The 24,574-nt window shown below is 52.5% G+C and overlaps 2 protein-coding genes across 2 annotated transcripts; both read right to left on the bottom strand.

Moving 5' to 3' along the window:
• Nucleotides 1-3,486: 3,486 nt before the first annotated feature.
• LOC142915939 (uncharacterized) lies at nucleotides 3,487-16,500 on the bottom strand. The gene is made up of 5 exons (XM_076061564.1): nucleotides 15,818-16,500; nucleotides 13,827-13,954; nucleotides 8,610-8,874; nucleotides 4,898-5,495; nucleotides 3,487-3,757 (listed from the first exon to the last, which is right to left on the bottom strand). Exons 1-5 carry the CDS (start codon nucleotides 16,057-16,059, stop codon nucleotides 3,683-3,685), a joined length of 1,308 nt encoding a protein of 435 aa, XP_075917679.1. The 5' UTR covers nucleotides 16,060-16,500; the 3' UTR covers nucleotides 3,487-3,682.
• Nucleotides 16,501-21,028: 4,528 nt separating this feature from the next.
• Nucleotides 21,029-24,512, bottom strand: LOC142915926 (uncharacterized). The gene is made up of 3 exons (XM_076061548.1): nucleotides 24,024-24,512; nucleotides 23,161-23,246; nucleotides 21,029-22,032 (listed from the first exon to the last, which is right to left on the bottom strand). Exons 2-3 carry the CDS (start codon nucleotides 23,236-23,238, stop codon nucleotides 21,037-21,039), a joined length of 1,074 nt encoding a protein of 357 aa, XP_075917663.1. The 5' UTR covers nucleotides 23,239-23,246; nucleotides 24,024-24,512; the 3' UTR covers nucleotides 21,029-21,036.
• Nucleotides 24,513-24,574: the final 62 nt, after the last annotated feature.

Genomic DNA, 24,574 nt, shown 5'->3' with positions numbered 1-24,574 from the left:
GACGACTTGCAACTGTAAGTAATCAAATATCTCTGTTCTAATGATGGCTGGGGATTGGCTAAAATGTCAGCATTCTATATCGTGTCTTTCCACTCATCAAACCTTTAATACAACTACTTGTGTTTAGTTTGTTGTCCATCCCCTGCACCGACCATTAGCATGGTTGGCTACGTACGGTACCAAAGAAGTTCAACATACATACATACAAACCTGTAAATAATGGGAAATATCAATGTTTGTTACACAGAAAGTCCTGTTTAGCCAGTCACCCAGCTAGTATGCAGTTGAGATTCGTGTTGCACGAGCACAGAACAAGAAGATCCGTACCGGGAAATAGGAATGTGCCAAGAGGTGCAGGCAAAAATAATGCTTCAAGAATTTTTTTTTAACAACAACAATGAAAACATAACAGAATAACAGTGCAGGCTGGAAAAGGCAGAAATGTGTTGTAAACAGCACACGGCCATTGCACGCTATGCAAATAAAAATGACCAATTGACAACAGCTGCATCACTTCTGCTTTCGGAATGTCACATTTGTCTTCGGTGGTGATCGAAGACAAGATAACCATAATGCACTCCTTCAGGAAATGGCGACATTTCTTTCTATTGGTAATCCGTGTTTATCATGATGTGGGTTTTTGTTTTCTGGTTTCCCTCTGCACGACACTATGCAAAAAAATGAGAGGTTTTACCCTTTCCGGCAAGAATACCGGTGTTACGTTGTTCAAACAACAGACACCCCATCACAAGGCATCAACTCTGCATTAACCACACTTGGAAACAAAAATGCTTTGATATTGCCCCAAGTGTCTGTATCGGCTATCCGGGAGATCTTTTCCTTTGGTGTTGCTGCTGCTGCTGCCGTGGTGGGGACGGAACGCAATCGACAGCGAACATCCGCTGGTGGGGAGCGGTGGCGCAGTGGTTAGCGCACCGCGCTACGAACCTGGTGGACACAAGTGGCTCCTTTTCAGTGAGACACATCTCATCATGGAACCTGCCTCCTGGTTCGTTACAGTCACACACACACAGACATCTCATTATAATAATAATACTTTCATCTCACGTAGCAGCACACACAAAGACAAAGGTAATAGTCACATACAGACATCTCATTATAATAATAATACTTTCATCTCACGTAGCAGCACACACAAAGACAAAGGTTATAGTCACACACACACAGACATCTCATTAAAATAATACATCTCACGTAGCAGCACACACAAAGGTTATAGTCACACACACACACAGACATCTCATTATAATAATAACTTTAATCTCACGTAGCAGCACACACAAAGACAAAGGTTCCCGTATAGCTCGCACAGACCCTTGGGGCAAGTGCTACCAAGGTCGTGACGACGCACGAGGGGGATGGGTGAGGTGGCAGCTTCCTCAGCGGCCATTTTTGTCTCTCCCACGAATGCTGCTGCTGATGATGATGTTGTTCACAGATCGCTACCCCAGGTGCTCGTTTAAGTCTGAGCCGACCTAGGGGAGTTTACCGCCGGTCCGCACGATCGCCACCGATGCGCGAGTCCGTCGTGAATTGGGAAGCGGGATTCGGTGGCACCGGGTTCGTATGGGCAGTGCGCTAACCACTGCGCCACCGCTCCCCAGGTACATTGGCCTACGCATCATCATGCGTACACACACACGCACACACATACACACACACGTACACACGCACACACACACGTACACACCCGCACACACACGTACACACACACACACACGTACAGACACACTGACTGTCGTGCGTGTCAAGTCACGTGCATGCCGGGTGTGTGCTCACTGTCATCAGGAAACGTTTATTAAGAAGTCTATTTACTCTTTAATTCAGCAGGACGTGTTTATTTAAAGTTGCGCATTTTGACGTGACGTCACATTTCTCAAACACCCCCCCCCCACCTCGTCACACATCGTCACAAATGTCTGACCCCTCCCCCACCCCCCCCAGCTGTGTTCCGTCATTTATGGACGGCCCCTTAACACACGTTTCAGCTATCATTTGTATTACTATACTCATCCTATCTACGATATTCATTATACAACCTATCCAGACTAGGATTCAAAGTCTAAATCTTATCCTGGCTATCATTTGTATTGCCGGACTTATCACGTCTATGATAAGCATTAAACAGCCCCGCCGTGACTGAGATGGACAATACGAATATCTTAGCACTATGAGAATCACTGCAGAGCTTGCGTTAACTAGAACCGATAACGCTCACAATCATTCATCAATTAAGCGATACGTAAGGTCTAACTTATACACGTTACGACTAAGCAAAATGGGCCTCAATTCTGGCAGCCCAAACAATAGAACAATTTCAAACGCCGCAAAATCGTCAACAACTATTTAATACTTATTTAAAACAATTAACAAACAAGCGTACGCACAGACACACACAGACACACACACAGACACACACACAGACACAGTGACACACACACACAGACACACACACAGACACACACACAGACACACAGACAGACACACACACACAGACAGACACATACACACAGACAGACACACACACAGACACACAGACACACACACAGACACACAGACACACACACAGACACACACAGACACACACACAGACACACACACACAGACACACACAGACACACACACAGACACACACACAGTGACACACACAGACACACAGACACACACGCCGATCAAACCCCCTAACATCGATGCGCTAGCCGTGCGGATCGCACGCCCAGAGAGAGACGAGACATCGCCCTGGAGAGAGACGCCGCCACCACCCATCATCGCCCTCCTCCGTGTTCGCGTGAATCACCTTCGCCACCTTCGCCACCGTCATCGTCCACACCGCCGCCGCGTCTGACTAAAGAGTTTCGTGGGGGGCTACGGCAACTGGAGGGGGGGGGGAGGAGGGCGGGGGACAGCCCCCCAGGACCTGGGAAGCTCTCCCTCACGCCAAAAACAAAACCTTCACTCGCGACGTCGTCGCCATCGCCGCCAACGACCGGGACGTGACTAGAGCGGCACGCGGACGAGGGGGACCCACTACCAGGGTCCCTCTACCGGGGTCCCCCTACCAGGGTCCCTCTACCAGGGTCCCACTACCAGGGTCCCTCTACCAGGGTCCCTCTACCTGGGTCCCTCTACCAGGGTCCCTCTACTGGGGTCCCTCTACCAGGGTCCCACTACCGGGGTCCCTCTACCGGGGTCCCTCTACCAGGGTCCCTCTACCGGGGTCCCTCTACCGGGGTCTCTCTACCGGGGTCCCTCTACCAGGGTCCCTCTACCGGGGTCCCTCTACCGGGGTCCCTCTACCAGGGTCCCTCTACCGGGGTCCCTCTACCAGGGTCCCCGCTAGTCTGAGGCGCTAGTCTGAGGCGCTAGTCTGAGGCGCCAGTCTGAGGCGCTAGTCTCAGGCGCTAGTATGAGGCGCCAGTCTGAGGCGCTAGTCTGAGGCGCTAGTCTGAGGTGCTAGTCTGAGGCACCAGTCTGAGGCGCTAGTCTGAGGCACTAGTCTGAGGCACTAGTCTGAGGCGCTAGTCTGAGGCGCTAGTCTGAGGCGCCAGTCTGAGGTGCTAGTCTGAGGCGCCAGTCTGAGGCGCTAGTCTGAGGCGCTAGTCTGAGGTGCTAGTCTGAGGCGCTAGTCTGAGGTACTAGTCTGAGGCGCTAGTCTGAGGTGCTAGTCTGAGGCGGTGCCCTCGTGAGGGCCGCTCCTGCGGCTGCGCTTGCTGGGAATCTCCTCCTGGCTGCAGCCCTGGAAAGGGAGGGGGTGGGGAGTTACCCACACACAGAGACCCATAGACTCACCACACATAGAGACCCATAGACTCACCACACACAGAGACCCATAGACTCACCACACACAGAGACCCATAGACTCACCACACACAGAGACCCATAGACTCACCACACACAGAGACCCATAGACTCACCACACAGAGACCCATAGACTCACCACACACAGAGACCCATAGACTCACCACACATAGAGACCCATATACTCACCACACACAGATACCCATAGACTCACCACACACAGAGACCCATAGACTCACCACACACAGAGACCCATAGACTCACCACACACAGAGACCCACAGACTCACCACACACAGAGACTCATAGACTCACCACACACAGAGACCCATAGACTCACCACACACAGAGACCCATAGACTCACCACACACAGAGACTCATAGACTCACCACACACAGAGACCCATAGACTCACCACACACAGAGACCCATAGATTCACCACACACAGAGACTCATAGACTCACCACACACAGAGACCCATAGACTCACCACACACAGAGACCCATAGACTCACCACACACAGAGACTCATAGACTCACCACACACAGAGACCCATAGACTCACCACACACAGAGTCACAGCATTACCGTCCGACACCAATGAGGTAGGGGATCGTTTCGCTGGACAGACAAACACACGCACACTTACACACAAACACACATACACACAAACACACGTACACACACACGTACACATCCACACACACACACGTACACACAAACACACACACATACACACAAACACACATACACACACAAACACATATATACACACACACACACGTACACACACAAACACGCACACATACACACAAACACACATAAACACATATACACACACACGTACACACACAAACACGCACACATACACACAAACACACACACACGTACACACACAAACACACGTACACGCACACACACACGCACACGCACGCACACGTACACACACACAAACACGCACACATACACACAAACACACACACACGCACACAAATACACATACACACAAACACACGTACACACGCACACACATACACACGTACACACACACACACCACGCATCGTGACGGTGCCCTCACCAGGTCAGCCAGCAGTGGAGTGAACTTCCCACTGCTGCTGTTGCCGCTGCTGCTGCTGTTGTTGTTGCTGCTGCTGCTGTTGTTGCTGGGTAGCTCCTCGGTGCCCGGCCCTCGTAGAACCTCGGTTCCACTCCTGGCCAGGGCTGACGCACGGACAGCGCCACCACCACCACCACCAGCGACCATTCCTCCTCCGCCGGCAACGAGCTCGGCGCCAGCGGCGCCGTCGGCACCGAGCCGGGGCGCCGGCGACGCCGCCGACGGGCACAGCCGCGCCACCACGGCGCTCACGTTGTCGGCCTTGGTGCCGAGCCGGTGCCAGCGGGACAGCGCCTCCGCCACCAGCGCCTGCGCCAGCGTCAGGTCTACACCGCTGCTGCTGCTGCTGTTGCTGCTGCTGCTGCTGCTGGCACCACCGGCACAACAACCAGCACCACCAGCAGCACAACCACCGGCACAACCACCGGCAGCACCACCAGCACAACCACCGGAACCACCAGCAGCACAACCAGCGGCAGCACCACCAGCACAACCACCGGCACCACCACCAGCACAACCACCGGCACCACCAGCAGCGCAACCACCGGCACCACCGCCGCTGGCCTGCAGGATGAGACGTGTAAGTGCATGTAGACGTGTGTGTGTGTATGTATATAGTGTGTGTGCGTAGACGTGTGTGTGCGTAGACATGTGTGTGTAGACGTGTGTGTGTATATGTAGACGTGTGTGTGTGTAGACATAGTGTGTGTGTGTGCATGTAGACGTGTGTGTGTGTATGTAGACGTGTGTGTGTGTGTATGTAGACGTGTGTGTGTGTGTGTATATTGTGTGTGTGTATGTAGACGTGTGTGTATGTAGACGTGTGTGTATATGTGTGTGTGTGTATGTAGACGTGTGTGTGTGTATGTAGACGTGTATGTAGACGTGTGTGTGTGTGTGTAGACGTGTTTGTGTGTATGTAGACGTGTGTGTGTGTATGTAGACGTGTGTGTGTGTAGACGTGTGTGTGTGTGTATGTAGACGTGTGTGTGTGTATGTAGACGTGTGTGTATATGTGTGTGTGTGTATGTAGACGTGTGTGTGTATGCAGACGTGTGTGTGTGTATGTAGACGTGTGTGTGCATGTAGACGTGTGTGTGTGTAGACGTGTGTGTGTGTGTATATAGTGTGTGTATGTATAGTGTGTGTGTGTGCATGTAGACGTGTGTGTGTGTAGACGTGTGTGTGTGTGTATGTAGACGTGTGTGTGTGTATGTAGACGTGTGTGTGTGTGTAGACGTGTGTGTGTGTAGACGTGTGTGTGTATATAGACGTGTGTGTGTGTGTGTATGTAGACGTGTGTGTGTATGTAGACGTGTGTGTGTGTATGTAGACGTGTGTATATGTGTGTGTGTATGTAGACGTGTGTGCGTGTATGTAGACGTGTGTGTGTGTGTAGACGTGTGTGTGTGTATGTAGACGTGTGTGTGTATGTAGACGTGTGTGTGTGTGTATATATAGTGTGTGTGTGTATGTAGACGTGTGTGTGTATGTAGACGTGTGTGTGTGTATGTAGACGTGTGTGTGTGTATGTAGACGTGTGTGTGTGTGTATGTAGACGTGTGTGTGTGTGTATGTAGACGTGTGTGTGTGTATGTAGACGTGTGTGTGTGTATGTAGACGTGTGTATGTTGACGTGTGTGTGTATGTAGACGTGTGTGTGTATGTAGACGTGTGTGTGTATATGTGTGTGTGTGTCTGGACCACTGGACGGGTTCCGTAGGATTGGAAGTATGCCCTGGTGGTCCCCCTTTTTAAGAAGGGGGACCGCACAGACTGTAACAACTACAGGGGCATCTCACTCCTCAGTGTGCCGGGAAAGGTCCTGGCAAGGATTATTCAACATCGCCTTGCCAGGCACGCTGAGGAGAGGCTTGCGGAACCCCAATGCGGTTTCAGGAAAGGGCGGTCCTGCACAGATGCCATATTTTCTGTCCGTCTGCTACAGCAGAGGTGTAGGGAATTCCAACAAGACCTACATCTCTGCTTTATTGACCTGGTCAAGGCCTATGATACCATCAGTAGGCCTGGGCTCTGGGTCGTTCTTCGTGCTTTTGGAGTACCTGACCCTCTGCTCACGATCATTAAGGACCTTCATGATAGTGAGCGGGCCCGGGTAAAACTACGTGGCCGGGAGTCAGAGCCATTCCCTGCACACCTTGGGGTGCGACAGGGATGTCCTCTGGCTCCCACATTATTTAACATATATTTTGACCACGTAGTTCATGAAGCCTTCAATAGCTGTACCGGGGGAATCTCCATATGGTACAGATATAATGGGAGGCTAATCGATGCCCGGGTGCGGTCAAGGGATGGCTCCCTATTGCTCAACCACGTTATGTATGCTGATGATTTGGTAATAGCTGCTCAGTCAGAGGAGGAGTTGGAGACGCTGCTGCTGAGACTGGAGCGTGCCACTAAGAGGTGGGGCCTTACCATCAGCCCCACCAAAACTAAGCACCTGCCTGGGTATTTTGTACCATCGGACACTCCACCCCCACAACTCCCAATCGGTGATGGGGCAGTTGTGGAGAGAGTGGAGAGTTTCCCATACCTGGGCAGTGTGCTTATGACTGGCTCCAGTTTAACAGCAGAGGTCTCACTCCGAATCAGTCGAGCGGCAATATCTTTTCATCGGTTGCGTAACGCTGTGTGGAAGCTACCTGGTCTCTCGCTCCGCACTAAGCTTCAGGTCTTCTCGGCCACGGTCATTCCCTCCCTTCTCTCGCCGGTTGGAAACATTTAGGCTGGCCTGCCTACGATCCATCCTGGGTTTAACCAGGCTGGATTGTGTGAGGTGCTCACAAATCCTTGAAAGATCTGGGCAGGGTCCCATCGGTGAGCTCCTCCGGCAGGCAAGGCTGCGATGGTTGGGTCATGTAGCCCGCATGCCCAGCCACCGCATGCCGAAACAGCTTTTGTTTGGCCGGATTGAGCGGGCTAAGCGGGCGCGGCACGGGCTAGAGAAGAGATGGAGTGATGTGGTACAGGAGGACGTGGAGCTGAGTGGACTTGCCGATGACTGGTACCAGCGGTGTCAAGATCGGCCTCTGTGGAGGAGGCTCGTGAAGGATGCTACTGGGCAGTTGGAGGCAGTCGCCCTCCAACAACAACGGAGGGCGGAGGAGCGACGCTCAGAACAACGAGCGGAGCGCCGGGTGGCTAAAGCACAGCAGGTTGGCACAGTAGGGGGCACAGGTGGTGCATCAGCCAGTCATCTCAGTCAGTCGACCTGTGGCACCTGGGTCTGCCCCGTGACCTCCTGCCAGCGGGCGTTCGACACTTCACGTGGCCTCAGGGTGCACATAGCCTGGCACAAGCATCGTGGTGATGTCACAGCCACTTAGTGGCGAATGGCGGTTGTTGTTGTGTGTATGTAGACGTGTGTGTGTGTGTAGACGTGTGTGTATGTAGACGTGTGTGTGTATGTAGACGTGTGTGTGTATGTAGACGTGTGTGCGTGTATGTAGACGTGTGTGAGTGTATGTAGACGTGTGTGTGTGTATAGTGTGTGTGTAAACGTGTGTGTGTGTATGTAGACGTGTGTGTGTGTATGTAGACGTGTGTGTGTGTGTATGTAGACGTGTGTGTGTGTGTATGTAGACGTGTGTGTGTGTATGTAGACGTGTGTGTGTGTGTGTATGTAGACGTGTGTGTGTGTATGTATGTAGACGTGTGTGTGTGTGTATGTAGACGTTTGTGTGTATGTAGACGTGTGTGTGTGTGTGTATGTAGACGTGCCCGTGCTCGCTGCTGCTGCTGTGCGTCCGCACGATGACAGAGCGCCACGGCCTCTGTGGGCGTGAGGACATCCCAGACTCCATCGGTGGCCAGCACCAGGTAGCGGTGGTGCCCTGGGTCCAGCCTGTAGGCGCTGACGTCTGGCTCGGGGGAGACCACAAACTGGGCGCTCGCAAAGTCGTAGCTCCAGAGGTCCCCTGTGGGATATCGCCAACACACACACACACACGTACACACGTACACACACACACGTACCACACACACACACGTACACACACACACGTACACACACACACACCCACACGTACACACACACGTACACACGTACACACGCACACACGTACACACTCACACACGTACACACTCACACACGTACACACTCACACACACGTACACACACACGTACACACACACACACGTACACACACACACGTACACACACACACACGTACACACTCACACACGTACACACTCACACACGTACACACACACACACGTACACACACGTACACACACACGTACACACACACACGTACACACACACACGTACACACACACGTACACACACACACACACGTACACACACACACGTACACACACACACGTACACACGTACACACACACGTACACACGTACGCACACACATACACACACACGTACACACACACATGTACACACACACACGTACACACACACTTACACACGTACACACACACACACACGTACACACACGTACACACACGTACACACACACACACGTACACACACGGACACGTACACACACGGACACACGTACACACACACGTACACACGCACACACGTACACACACATGTACACACACACGTACACACACGTACACACACACGTACACACACGTACACACACACGTACACACACACACGTACACACACACACGTACACACGCGTACACACACTCGTAAACACACACGTAAACACACCTACGCGTACACACACATATACATGAACACACGTTTCACAACAACCGCCATTCGCCACTAGGTGGCGATGACATAACCAGGGCGCCTGTGCCAGGCTACGTGCACTTTTAACGCCAGATGAAGTGTCGAATGCCCGCTGGCAGGAGGTCGCCAGGAGGTGCCACGGGTGTGTATAGGTGTGTGTGTAGGTGTGTGTGTAGGTGTGTGTAGGTGTGTGTGTAGGTGTGTGTGTAGGTGTGTGTGTGTAGGGGTGTGTGTGTAGGTGTGTGTGTAGGTGTGTGTGTAGGTGTGTGTAGGTGTGTGTAGGTGTGTGTATAGGTGTGTGTGTAGGTGTGTGTAGGTGTGTGTGTAGGTGTGTGTGCCGGACGGGCAACTCTGTCGTGGACAGTGCTGTGGGGGGAGGTCCAATTTTGATTGGCTCCTCCCCTCATGGCATATGTGTCCACCACAGGGGCTAAACGGGGGCTCTGGATGGATGTGAGGGGCTGGTAACCCCTCCACCTTCAATTAATTACCACTAAACCACGAATTAAGAATATATAACTAATAAGCTTGTGCCGGAGGCCCCGGGAGGCCAGGCGTCTATGACGTCTCCTGGCCAAACCCCAATTGGCGGAGCCAGGAGATTGAATATCTACCCTCGGGGCTCCTCCAGAAACAACGAAAAACCACTATGGGTGGCCACGTGGAATGTTCGAACACTCACTGCGGAGGAGAGGCTGCCACTCCTCTGTCGGGAGCTGGACCGGTACCGCCTGGATCTATGTGGCATTCAGGAGGTCTGGTGGACCGGCTCTGGCTCCTGCCACTATGAGGGGTGGACAGTCCTCTACTCGGGGCAGCAGACTGCCAAACAACAGGGTGTGGCTCTTCTTTTGAACAAAAGAATAAAGGGGCGTGGGAACATGGCGGTGAGGTGTGGGAAGCTGTAAGTCCCAGGCTACTTTGGGCTCGCCTTCCCATCAACTGGAGGCGAGGAATGGTGGTCGTGGTTACTTATGCCCCCACCGAAGATGAACATCCGTGGAGGGATGCAGGCAAAGCCGATGAGTCAGATGCCTTCTATGACCTCCTGTCACAGGTGCTGGCTAAAGTGGCCCCTCGGGATAGAGTCATCATGTTGGGTGACTTAAATGCCCGAGTTGGTCATGATACTGGCACCTGGTCTGGAGTGATTGGAGGGCATGGGCCAGATCAGCTCAATAACAATGGTAGAAGGCTGCTAGATTTTTGTGCAACCCATGGGCTAGTAATTACCAACACGCTGTTCCGGCATCGGCGCATCCACACAACATCATGGATGCATGCCGGGTCCAAGCAAGAACATCTGCTGGACTACATAGTGACGGACCAGCGGATGCTAGCCCATGTCCTTGACACCAGGACCTACCGTGGAGCTGATCTGCCTTCTGACCATCCGACTAGTCATCTGTAAGATGTGCCTGCTATTCTTCAACTCCGGTGGTGGGTGTACACCCAGGACCCCATTCCAACCTAAAGTGGCCTGGTCTCAGTTATCTGATGAAAGTTGCAAGCGAGAATTTCATCATCGCTTGCGGCTGGGATTGGCATCGTCCCCGACTCCTCCTGATGTCGAGGGTAAATGGGCGAGGTTTAGGACTGTGACTCATGCAGCTGCAATGGCTGCTTTGGGTACGCGGTCCAGACCTCCCCAGAGACCCTGGCTGACAGAGGAGGTGTTCAGGATGGTTGAGAAAAAACGACAGGCCCACTGTCATCGGTTACAGAATCCCACGTCAGAGAATGAGGAGGCTTACCACAGCCTTCGCTCGGAGGTTCGGAGAGCCATGAGGTGCTGCAAGGATGGGTGGTGGTCGTGGGTTGCTGAGGAGATGGAGTCTGCCTCAGTGGCCCGTGATCACAAATCTCTATTTAACTCCATCAAAAAAGTAATCTGCAGCGCAACACCTATTACCATCATTAGGGGAAAAAACGGTGACCCAATCTTCGACCCCCAGGAACAGGTTTGCAGATTTGCTGAGCATTTCTGTGAGGTCCTGGGGGAGGGAAAATCCCTCAGCCGGGAAAATATCGTGGCACAAAGTGAGGATGACCCTGCTGAGGCTGCGGTGCCTCAAATATTGGAAGAAGTCACCCCCTGTGAGTGGCTGGCTGAGGTGCCATCTGTTGAGGAAGTACTGAAGGCGATCCGGAGTCTGAGACCAGGAAAGGCAGCGGGCAGAGATGATCTCCCAAGCGAAATGCTGAGGGAGGGCGGCGTTTGTGCACAGACTGCCCTATATGACATCATAACAACAGTCTGGACCACTGGACGGGTTCCGCAGGACTGTAACAACTACAGGGGCATCTCACTCCTCAGTGTGCCGGGAAAGGTCCTGGCAAGGATTATTCAACATCGCCTTGCCAGGCACGCTGAGGAGAGGCTTGCGGAGCCCCAATGCGGTTTCAGGAAAGGGCGGTCCTGCAAAGATGCCATATTTTCTGTCCGTCTGCTACAGCAGAGTTGTAGGGAATTCCAAAAAGACCTACATATCTGCTTTCTTGACCTGGTCAAGGCCTATGATACCATCAGTAGACCTGGGCTCTGGGTTGTTCTTCGTGCTTTTGGAGTACCTGACCCTCTGCTCACGATCATTAAGGACCTTCATGATGGTGAGCGGGCCCGGGTAAAACTACGTGGCCGGGAGTCAGAGCCATTCCCTGTACACCTTGGGGTGCGACAGGGATGTCCTCTGGCTCCCACATTATTTAACATCTATTTTGACCATGTAGTTCGTGAAGCCTTCAATAGCTGTACCGGGGGACTCTCCATATGGTACATATATAATGGTAGGCTGATCGATGCCCGGGTGCGGTCAAGGGATGGCTCCCTATTGCTCAACCACGTCATGTATGCTGATGATTTGGTAATAGCTGCTCATTCAGAGGAGGAGTTGGAGACGCTGCTGCTGAGACTGGAGCGTGCCACTAAGAGGTGGGGCTTTACCATCAGCCCCACCAAAACTAAGCACCTGCCTGGGTATTTTGTACCATCGGACACTCCACCCCCACAACTCCCAATCGGTGATGGGGCAGTTGTGGAGAGAGTGGAGAGTTTCCCATACCTGGGCAGTGTGCTTATGACCGGCTCCAGTTTAACAGCAGAGGTCTCACTCCGAATCAGTCGAGCGGCAATATCCTTTGATCGGTTGCGTAACGCTGTGTGGAAGCTACCTAGTCTGTCGCTCCGCACTAAGCGTCAAGTCTTCTCGGCCACGGTCATTCCCTCCCATCTCTACGCTTGCGAAACGTGGACCCCCCTAATGGAACATCTTCGCCGGTGTGAAACATTTAGGCTGGCCTGCCTACGATCCATCCTGGGTTTAACCAGGCTGGATTGTGTGAGGAGCTCACAAATCCTTGAAAGATCTGGGCAAGGCACCATCGGTGAGCTCTTCCGGCAGGCAAGGCTGTGATGGCTGGGTCATGTAGCCCGCATGCCTAGCCACCGCATGCCGAAACAGCTTTTGTTCGGCCGGATTGAGGGGGCTAAACGAGCGCGGCACGGGCTAGAGAAGAGATAGAGTGATGTGGTACAGGAGGACGTGGAGCTGAATGGACTTGCCGATTACTGGTACCAGCGGTGTCAAGATCGGCCTCTGTGGAGGAGGCTCGTGAAGGATGCTACTGGGCAGTTGGAGGTAGTCGCCCTCCAACAACAACGGAGGGCGGAGGAGCGACGCTCAGAACAACGAGCGGAGCGCCGGGTGGCTAAAGCACAGCAGGTTGGCACAGTAGGGGGCACAGGTGGTGCATCAGCCAGTCATCTCAGTCAGTCGACCCGTGGCACCTGGGTCTGCCCCGTGACCTCCTGCCAGCGGGCGTTCGACACTTCACATGGCCTCAGGGTGCACATAGCCTGGCACAAGCGTCGTGGTGACGTCACCGCCACTTAGTGGCGAATGGCGGTTGTTGTTGTTGTTGTTGTGTAAGTGTGTGTGTAGCTGTGTGTGTGTGTAGGTGTGTGTGTGTGTAGGTGTGTGTGTGTAGGTGTGTGCGTAGGTGTGTGTGTGTGTGGGTGTGTGTAGGTGTGTGTGTGTGTAGGTGTGTGTGTGTGTAGGTGTGTGTGTGTGTAGGTGTGTGTAGGTGTGTGTAGGTGTGTGTGTAGGTGTGTATAGGTGTGTATAGGTGTGTGTGTAGGTGTGTGTGTAGGTGTGTGTGTGTGTACCGAGGGAGCGTGACACGGCCAGGAAGGGGATGTCCTCCGTGGCTGAGCTTTGCTGCCCAGGGCCGCAGTGAGCCACAAGGGGCCTCCTCCAGGCCACACGGCAAGGCCCCCCTGGCTTCCTCATCACCCTGGTGGGCAGACACACAAAGACAAAGATCCCCCGTGTAGCCTTAACAGACTGTACGGGCAAGTGCTGTTAGCGAGCACACACAAAGACAAAGATCCCCCGTGTAGCCTGTAACAGACTGTAGGGGCAAGTGCTGTTAGCGAGCAGCACCTACGAATGCCAGAAAGGTACACGAGGGGGTGGGTGCCCAGCACCACGCCCGGCCGCCTTTGTATCCCTAGAGGCGATGTTTACACACCGCACCAGGTATTCATTTGAGGCTTAGTCGACCTAGGGGAGGCCCTGGACCGGTTCAGATAATCGTGATTGGTGTTGGCTGTGAGCGGGAATCGAACCCGGGTCATCAGGTTCGTAGCACAGCGCGCAAACCACTACACTACTCCTCCCCATACACCCATACACACATACACACACACACATATATACACACACACAACAACAACCGCCATTCGCCACTAAGTGGCGGTGACGTCACCACGACGCTTGTGCCAGGCTATGTGCACCCTGAGGCCACGTGAAGTCTCGAACGCCCGCGGGCAGGAGGTCACGGGGCAGACCCAGGTGCCACGGGTCGACTGATTGAGACGACTGGCTGATGCACCACCTGTGCCCCCTACTGTGGCAACCTGCTGTGCTTTAGCCACCCGGCGTTCCGCTCATTGTTGTGAGCGTCGCTCCTCCGCCCTCCGTTGTTGTTGGAGGGCGACTGCCTCCAACTGCCCAGAAGCGTCCTTCACAAGCCTCCTCCACAGAGGCCGATCTTGACACCGCTGGCACCAGTCATCGGCAAGTCCACTCAGCTCCACGTCCTCCTGTACCACATCACTCCATCTCTTCTCTAGCCCGTGCCGCGCTCGTTTAGCCCCCTCAATCCGGCCGAACAAAAGCTGTTTCGGCATGCGGTGGCTGGGCATGCGGGCTACATGACCCAGCCATCGCAGCCTTGCCTGCCGGAGGAGCTCACCGATGGTGCCTTGCCCAGATCTTTCAAGGATTTGTGAGCTCCTCACACAATCCAGCCTGGTTAAACCCAGGATGGATCGTAGGCAGGCCAGCCTAAATGTTTCACACCGGCGAAGATGTTCCATTAGGGGGGTCCACGTTTCGCAAGCGTAGAGAAGGGAGGGAATGACCGTGGCCGAGAAGACCTGACGCTTACTGTGGAGCGACAGACCAGGTAGCTTCCACACAGCGTTACACAACCGATGAAAAGATATTGTCGCTGGACTGATTCGGAGTGAGACCTCTGCTGTTAAACTGGAGCCGGTCATAAGCACACTGCCCAGGTATGGGAAACTCTCCACTCTCTCCACAACTGCCCCATCACCGATTGCGAGTTGTGGGGGTGGAGTGTCCGATGGTACAAAATACCCAGGCAGGTGCTTAGTTTTGGTGGGGCTGATGGTAAGGCCCCACCTCTTAGTGGCACGCTCCAGTCTCAGCAGCAGCGTCTCCAATTCCTCCTCTGAATGAGCAGCTATTACCAAATCATCAGCATACATCACGTGGTTGAGCAATAGGGAGCCATCCTTTGACCGCACCCGGGCATCGATCAGCCTCCCATTATATCTGTACCATATGAAGATTCCCCCGGTACAGCTACTGAAGGCTTCACGAACTACGCGGTCAAAATAGATGTTAAATAATGTGGGAGCCAGAGGACATCCCTGTCGCACCCCAAGGTGTACAGGGAATGGCTCTGACTCCCGGCCACGTAGTTTTACCCGGGCCCGCTCACCATCATGAAGGTCCTTAATGATCGTGAGCAGAGGGTCAGGTACTCCAAAAGCACGAAGAACGACCCAGAGCCCAGGCCTACTGATGGTATCATAGGCACACACACACATACACACGAATGTCTTACCGCCCGCCCAGCCTCTCGATGCGTTCCCTCTCCACTGGATCCTCCGGCTTGTGGTCGCGCGTCAACGCCACGGCAAGTAGCGGCACCACCTCGTCCACCACCTCGTCCACCACCTCCTCCTCCACCTCGTTCACCTCCTCATCCACCACCTCGTCCACCTCCTCCACCACCTCGTCCACCTCCACCACCTTGTCCACCTCCTTGTCCACCACCACCTCCTTGTCCACCTCCTCCTCTTCCATCTCGTCCACCACCTCGTCCACCTCCTCCTCCACCTCGTCCACCACCTCCTCCTTGTCCACCTCCTGCCGGGGCGGTGGTGGTGGTGGTTGTGACAGTGGTGGCCGTGGTGGTGGCGGTGGTTGTGACAGTGGTGGTGGTGGTTGTGACAGTGGTGGTGGTGGTGGTTGTGACAGTGGTGGTGGTGGTTGTGACAGTGGTGGCCGTGGCGGTGGTTGTAGTGGTGGTGGTTGTGACAGTGGTGGCCGTGGTGGTGGCGGTGGTTGTGACAGTGGTGGTGGTGGTTGTGACAGTGGTGGTGGTGGTGGTTGTGACAGTGGTGGTGGTGGTTGTGACAGTGGTGGCGGTGGTGATGGTGGTTGTGACAGTGGTGGTGGTTGTGACAGTGGTGGTGGTGGTTGTGACAGAGGTGGTGGCCGTGGTGGTGGTTGTGACAGTGGTGGTGGCCGTGGTGGTGGTGGTTGTGACAGTGGTGGCCGTGGTGGTGGTGGTTGTGACAGTGGTGGTGGCCGTGGTGGTGGTGGTGGTGGTTGTGACAGTGGTGGTGGTTGTGACAGTGGTGGTTGTGACAGTGGTGGTGGTTGTGACAGTGGTGGTGGTTGTGACAGTGGTGGTTGTGACAGTGGTGGTTGTGACAGTGGTGGTTGTGACAGTGGTGGTTGTGACAGTGGTGGTTGTGACAGTGGTGGTTGTGACAGTGGTGGTGGTGGTTGTGACAGTGGTGGTGGTTGTGACAGGGGTGGTGGTGGTTGTGACAGTGGTGGTGGTGGTTTTGACAGTGGTGGTGGCCGTGGTGGTGGTGGTGGTGGTTGTGACAGTGGTGGTGGTGGTTGTGACAGTGGTGGCCGTGGTGGTGGTGGTGGTTGTGACAGTGGTGGTGGTTGTGACAGTGGTTGTGGTGGTTGTGACAGTGGTGGTTGTGGTTGTAGTTGTGGTGGTTGTGACAGTGGCGGTGGTTGCGGTGTTGCCACGGCTTGGCCGATGGCCGCTATGAAGTCCGCCACAACTTGGCCATGTGTAGGTGGGGTTCCGTCCCAGGCTAGGTGGGCCTTCACAGAAGGGGGGCCCATGTCCGAAGGGGGGTCCGCTGAATAAATGGGGCGCAAGGAAGAAGGGGGGCCCGCTGAATAAATGGGTCGCAGTGAGGAAGGGGGGGCCAATGAATAGACGGGGTGCATTGAAGGGGGGGGGGTCCGTCGGCGGGGGTGCCCCCCCCCCGGGGGTGCCGCTGGGCGATGACGGCTCGCGAGTCTCCCACGTGGGCGACGTAGAGCTCGTCACCGCCCCTGATGAGGCAGCAGCAAGCCGTGGTGCCTGCCGTGCTGGGATGGCCCTGCGGTGTGCGCGGCCAGTTAACTGTAGGGGGGGGGGGGTTAGACAGAGGTGTGGGTGAGTGACTGAGTGGGTGGGTAGGTGGGTGATTGAGTGACTGTGTGAGTGGGTGGGTGAGTAATTGAGTGGGTGGGTGAGTGACTGAGTGGGTGAGTGACTGTGTGAGTGGGTCGGTGGGTGAGTGACTGAGTAGGTGGGTGAGTGACTGAGTGGGTTAGTGACTGAGTGGGTGGGTGGGTGAGTGATTGAGTGGGTGGGTGGGTGAGTGACTGTGTGAGTGGGTGGGTGGGTGAGTGATTGAGTGGGTGGGTGAGTGACTGAGTGAGTTAGTGACTGTGTGGGTGGGTGGGTGAGTGAGTGACTGAGTGGGTGAGTGACTGTGAGTGAGTGGGTGGGTGAGTGATTGAGTGGGTGGGTGAATTAGTGGGTGAGTGACTGTGTGAGTGGGTGGGTGGGTGAGTGACTGAGTGGGTGAGTGACTGTGTGGGTGGGTGGGTGAGTGACTGAGTGGGTGAGTGACTGTGTGGGTGGGTGAGTGACTGAGTGGGTGAGTGACTGTGTGAGTGGGTGGGTGGGTGGGTGAGTGATTGAGTGGGTGGGTGAGTGACTGTGTGGGTGGATTAGTGACTGAGTGGGTGAGTGACTGTGTGGGTGGGTGAGTGACTGTGTGAGTGGGTGGGTGAGTGACTGTGTGGGTGGGTTAGTGACTGAGTGGGTGAGTGACTGTGTGAGTGGGTGGGTGGGTGAGTGATTGAGTGGGTGGGTGGTGTGCCAAAAAAACCTCTGGAAGGTAAGATGGACAATTGTTGCTCGGAATTTTATGTTATTAAATTTGTTATAACAAAAATTAAATTGTAAAAGTTTTTTGGTATTTTGAAACGTTTTACAATTTTCAATGTTATTGAACAAAAATATATCAAATATGAAAAATGTTGCGAGAATCTCTTACACATTAGCCATGGGTGAAATAAATGTATTGTGCAACATTCACTGCCATTAATGCAGTGCTACAGTGAAATGCAGCGAAGTGTTTGATGACATTATTTCTGTCAATATTCCCTGCCATTACATTGAGACAAAATAAAATTAGACTCTGATCAATTTATTGGTAACTCTACCACTTCTCTTTGCTCTTCGTTATTTCCTAAGTAACTTCAGACAGCATCAGCCACACTCACGTTTCTTCACTCTCCAACTATCAAGCAGCATCCATCGGAGAAGATCAAATTCATTATGAGACCTCCTTTGCCAGTAACAAGATATAGTAATAGGTTTTACCCTTTTAACTGGCAGAAAAACTGACACCTTTATTCAAGGCATCATGTTTGCAATAACCACAACACAAGCAGTCAAAATGCAAACAAAAGAGACAACTCTGATAATAATATTGGGACTGTCCTTGAATTTGATTGGTCCACACCCGAGACGGCTTTTCTTAGAGCCTTCCCTGATCCACAAATTAAACCAATTTCAATGTTTATTTTGCCTCTATCAGCTACATTTGGCCCCAATCACACAACAAAACGTTGCGCCTTTTGGCGTAATCATCACCTGGTCTAACACCGCAAGTGTGAGACGTCATCATCATCTGGTCTAACACCGCAAGTGTGAGACGTCATCATCACCTGGTCTAACACCGCAAGTGTGAGACGTCATCATCATATGGTCTAACACCGTGTGTGTGATGTCATCATCACCTGGTCTAACACCGCAAGTGTGAGACGTCATCATCACCTGGTCTAACACCGCAAGTGTGAGACATCATCATCATCTGGTCTAACACCGCAAGCGTGAGACATCATCACCTGGTCTAACACCGCCTGTGTGAGACGTCATCATCACCTGGTCTAACACTGCGTGTGTGAGACGTCATCATCACCTGGTCTAACACCGCAAGTGTGAGACATCATCATCATCTGGTCTAACACTGCGTTTGTGAGACGTCATCATCACCTGGTCTAACACCGCAAGTGTGAGACGTCATCATCACCTGGTCTAACGCCGCAAGTGTGTGACGTCATCATCATCATCTGGTCTAACGCCGCAAGTGTGAGACGTCATCATCATCTGGTCTAACACCGCAAGTGTGAGACGTCATCATCATCATCTGGTCTAACACCGCGTGTGAGACGTCATCATCATCTGGTCTAACACCGCAAGTGTGAGACGTCATCATCATCTGCTTTAACACCGCAAGTGTGAGACGTCATCGTCACCTGGTCTAACACCGCAAGTGTGAGACGTCATCATCACCTGGTCTAACACCGCAAGTGTGAGACGTCATCATCATCTGGTCTAACACCGCAAGTGTGAGACGTCATCATCACCTGGTCTAACACCGCAAGTGTGAGACGTCATCATCATCATCTGGTCTAACACCGCGTGTGAGACGTCATCATCATCTGGTCTAACACCGCAAGTGTGAGACGTCATCATCACCTGGTCTAACACTGCAAGTGTGAGACGTCGTCATCACCTGGTCTAACACAGCGTGTGAGACGTCATCATCATCTGGTCTAACACCGCGTGTGTGAGACGTCATCATCACCTGGTGTAACACCGCAAGTGTGAGACGTCATCATCATATGGTCTAACACCGCAAGTGTGAGACGTCATCATCATATGGTCTAACACCGTGTGTATGACATCATCACCTGGTCTAACACCGCAAGTGTGAGACGTCATCATCACCTGGTCTAACACCGCAAGTGTGAGACGTCATCATCATCATCTGGTCTAACACCGCAAGCGTGAGACGTCATCATCACCTGGTCTAACACCGCCTGTGTGAGACGTCATCATCACCTGGTCTAACACTGCGTGTGTGAGACGTCATCATCACCTGGTCTAACACCGCAAGTGTGAGACATCATCATCACCTGGTCTAACACCACCTGTGTGAGACGTCATCATCACCTGGTCTAACACTGCGTGTGTGAGACGTCATCATCACCTGGTCTAACGCCGCAAGTGTGAGACGTCATCATCATCTGGTCTAACACCGCAAGTGTGAGACGTCATCATCATCATCTGGTCTAACACCACGTGTGAGACGTCATCATCATCTGGTCTAACACCGCAAGTGTGAGACATCATCATCACCTGGTCTAACACCGCAAGTGTGAGACGTCGTCATCACCTGGTCTAACACAGCGTGTGAGACATCATCATCTGGTCTAACACCGCGTGTGTGAGACGTCATCATCACCTGGTCTAACACCGCAAGTGTGAGACGTCATCATCACCTGGTCTAACACCGCAAGTGTGAGACGTCATCATCACCTGGTCTAACACCGCAAGTGTGAGACGTCATCATCATCTGGTCTAACACCGCGTGTGAGACGTCATCATCACCTGGTCTAACACCGCAAGTGTGAGACGTCATCATCATCATCTGGTCTAACACCGCGTGTGAGACGTCATGTGTGAGACGAGGCTCTAAGGGAAGCTGTCTCGGGTGTGGACTTATCAATTCCACCGCCAATGCATTATCAGAGCTGTGTGTTTTGTGTTTGCATTCCGACCGCAGGTATTGTGCTCAATGCACAAACAATGACTCCTTGTACACGAAAAAAATGGTGTCAGTTTTGTTGCCAGATGAAAGGGTTAAATTTTTTTTATCATATTGTGCTACAGGCAAACGAGGTTCAAATGGTGGAACAAAACGTTAATTTAGTGTAGTGTATAGTGTAGTGTATAGTGTAATGTAGTGTGTAGTGTAGTGTGTAGTATATAGTGTAGTGTAGTGTATAGTGTAGTGTATAGTGTAGTGTATAGTAGTGTATAGTAGTGTATAGTGTAGTGTATAGTGTAGTGTATAGTGTAGTGTATAGTAGTGTAGTGTATAGTAGTGTAGTGTATAGTGTAGTGTATAGTAGTGTATAGTAGTGTAGCGTATAGTAGTGTATAGTAGTGTATAGTGTAGTGTATAGTGTAGTGTATAGTAGTGTAGTGCATAGTAGTGTATAGTAGTGTATAGTGTAGTGTATAGTAGTGTAGTGTATAGTGTAGTGTATAGTAATGTATAGTAGTGTAGTGTATAGTAATGTATAGTAGTGTAGTGTATAGTGTAGTGTATAGTGTAGTATATAGTGTAGTGTATAGTAGTGTAGTGTATAGTGTAGTGTATAGTGTAGTGTATAGTAGTGTAGTGTATAGTGTAGTGTATAGTAGTGTATAGTGTAGTGTATAGTGTAGTGTATAGTGTAGTGTATAGTGTAGTGTATAGTGTAGTGTATAGTGTAGTGTATAGTGTAGTGTATAGTGTAGTGTATATAGTAGTGTATAGTAGTGTAGTGTATAGTATAGTAGTGTATAGTATAGTAGTGTATAGTATAGTAGTGTATATAGTAGTGTATAGTAGTGTATAGTGTAGTGTATAGTATAGTATAGTAGTGTATAGTGTAGTGTATAGCGCAGCACGCGTGAGACCCACCCAGCTCCTCCCCCATGGCGCGCTGGCACGCCAGAAAGCCGTCACGGATGGCGTGGCAAACTCCCACGGGGTCGGCGGCGCCCCACAGCCCGGGCTGGGCGCGGATCGAGGGCCAGAGGCAGCGGCGGGCGAATCGAGCGGCCTGGGGGCCGCCGTGGCCGTCGAACACGGCCAGGAAGATGGCGTCCCCGTCGCCCTCGGTGGAGACCTGCGGGCACGGGGCGGCGAGGGGAACGTCACGTGACGCGAGCGGTGCATTGTGGGTCGGTCCTAGGCCTCGACCGGCGACCCGGCGGACAAAGAGGACAAAGATCCCCCGTGCAGCCTTGGCGGACCGTAGAGGCGAGTGCCGTTAGCGAGCGGCGCCAGCGATGGCCGCGAGGGCACACGAGGGGGTGGGTGGCCGGCACCACGCCCGGCCGCCTTTGTCTCCCCGGTGGCGATGTTCACGCACCGCACCGGGTACTCGTTTGAGGCCGAATCGACCTAGGGGGAGGCCCAGGACCGGTTCAGATAATCGCCACTGGGCGTTGGCCGTGAGCGGGAATCGAACTCGGGGTCGCCAGGTTCATAGTGCAGCGCGCTAACCGCTACACTATCGCTCCCCAAACACACAGAGACACACACACACAGACACACACAGAGACACACACACACAGACACACAGACACACACAGACACACACAGACACACAGACACACACAGACACACACAGACACACACACAGACACACACAGACACACACACAGACACACACAGAGACACACACAGACACACAGAGACACACATACACACAGACACACACAGAGACACACAGAGACACACAGACACACACAGACACACACAGAGAAACACAGAGACACACACAGACACACACACAGAGACACACACAGAGACACACACACAGACACACACACAGACACACACACAGACACACACAGACACACACACAGAGACACACACAGATACACACACAGACACACACACAGACACACACAGAGACACACACACAGAGACACACACACAGAGACACACACAGAGACACACACACAGAGACACACACACAGACAAACACAGAGACACACAGAGACACACACAGACACACACACAGAGACACACACACAGAGACACACACACAGAGACACACACAGACACACACAGAGACACACACACAGACAAACACAGAGACACACAGAGACACACACAGACACACACACAGAGACACACACACACAGAGACACACACACAGAGACACACACACAGAGACACACACAGACACACACAGAGACACACAGACACACACACACAGACACACACACACAGAGACTCCGCCCACCTCTGTGATGTCCTCCATGTAGCGCCGCCCCCCACGGTTGGAATCGGCGCTCACGATCAGCTTCAATGGGCTCGACATGGTGCAACCTTAACACACACACACAGACAGACACATACAGACACACAGAGACACACACACATACACACACACAGACACACACACAGAGACACACACACAGACACACACACAGACACACACACACAGACACACACACAGATACACAAACACAGATACACACAGACACACACACAAACACACACACACAACAACCTGTGTCTCTGTGTGTGTGTGTCTGTGTGTGTCTCTGGTGCAACCTTACCCCACACATACACACACAATAACCTGTGTGTGTCTGTGTGTGTGTTTGTGTGTGTGTCTCTGTGAGTCTGTGTGTGTCTGTGTGTCTCTGTGTGTGTCTGTGTGTGTCTGTGTGTGTGTCTCTGGTGCAACCTCACCCCCCACACACACACAACAACCTCTGTGTGTCTGTGTGTGTGTCTCTCTGTGTGGCTGTGTGTGTGTCTGTGTGTGTGTGTCTCTGGTGCAACCTCACCCCACACACACAACCACCTCTGTGTCTGTGTGTGTGTGTCTGTGTGTGTCTGTGTCTCTGTGTGTGTGTGTCTGTGGTGCAACCTTACCCCACACACACAACCTGTGTGTCTGTGTGTGTCTGTGTGTGTGTGTCTCTTGTGCAACCTCACCCCACACACACAACCTGTGTGTGTGTCTCTGTGTGTCTGTGTCTGTCTGTGTGTGTGTCTCTTGTGCAACCTCACCCCACACACACACACAACCTGTGTGTCTGTGTGTGTGTGTATGTCTGTGTGTGTGTAGTCGTGCTCTCACTGCGGGCTACTCACAACACTGATGACAAATGTCTCCGTGACTACCACGTTTTTGCCATCGTAAAATGACAGATTAATAATAAACAAAAATTAGGTTAATAATGAAAAATGACAGATTAATAATAAACACAAATTAGGTTAATAATGAAAAATGACAGATTAATGACAGACTCATAATGAACAATGACAGATTAATAATGAAAACCACAGACTAATCATGGAAAATGACAGATTAATAATAAACAGAAAAGCCTTAAAGCCCTAAGCGTGTTGTGGTGGCAGCAGCAGCAGTCACGAGACACACCACGTGACGTTGCCGGGGCAAGCCAGGGCAAGCCAGGGCAACACACGCCTCACACCACACACACAGCCTCACACTACACACAGCCTCACAGTACACACACAGCCTCACACTACACACACACAGCCTCACACTACACACAGCCTCACACTACACACACAGCCTCACACTACACAGCCCACACCACACACAGCCTCACACTACACACACACAGCCTCACACTACACACAGCCTCACACCACACACAGCCTCACACTACACACAG

The sequence above is a fragment of the Petromyzon marinus genome, unplaced genomic scaffold (assembly GCF_048934315.1).
Source record: "Petromyzon marinus isolate PM22_M1 ecotype Great Lakes invasive population unplaced genomic scaffold, UKy_Petmar_22M1.pri1.0 PM_G_Scaffold_37, whole genome shotgun sequence".
In the NCBI taxonomy this organism is placed as follows: Eukaryota; Metazoa; Chordata; class Hyperoartia; order Petromyzontiformes; family Petromyzontidae; genus Petromyzon; species Petromyzon marinus.
This window is presented reverse-complemented; position numbering and strand designations above follow the sequence as displayed.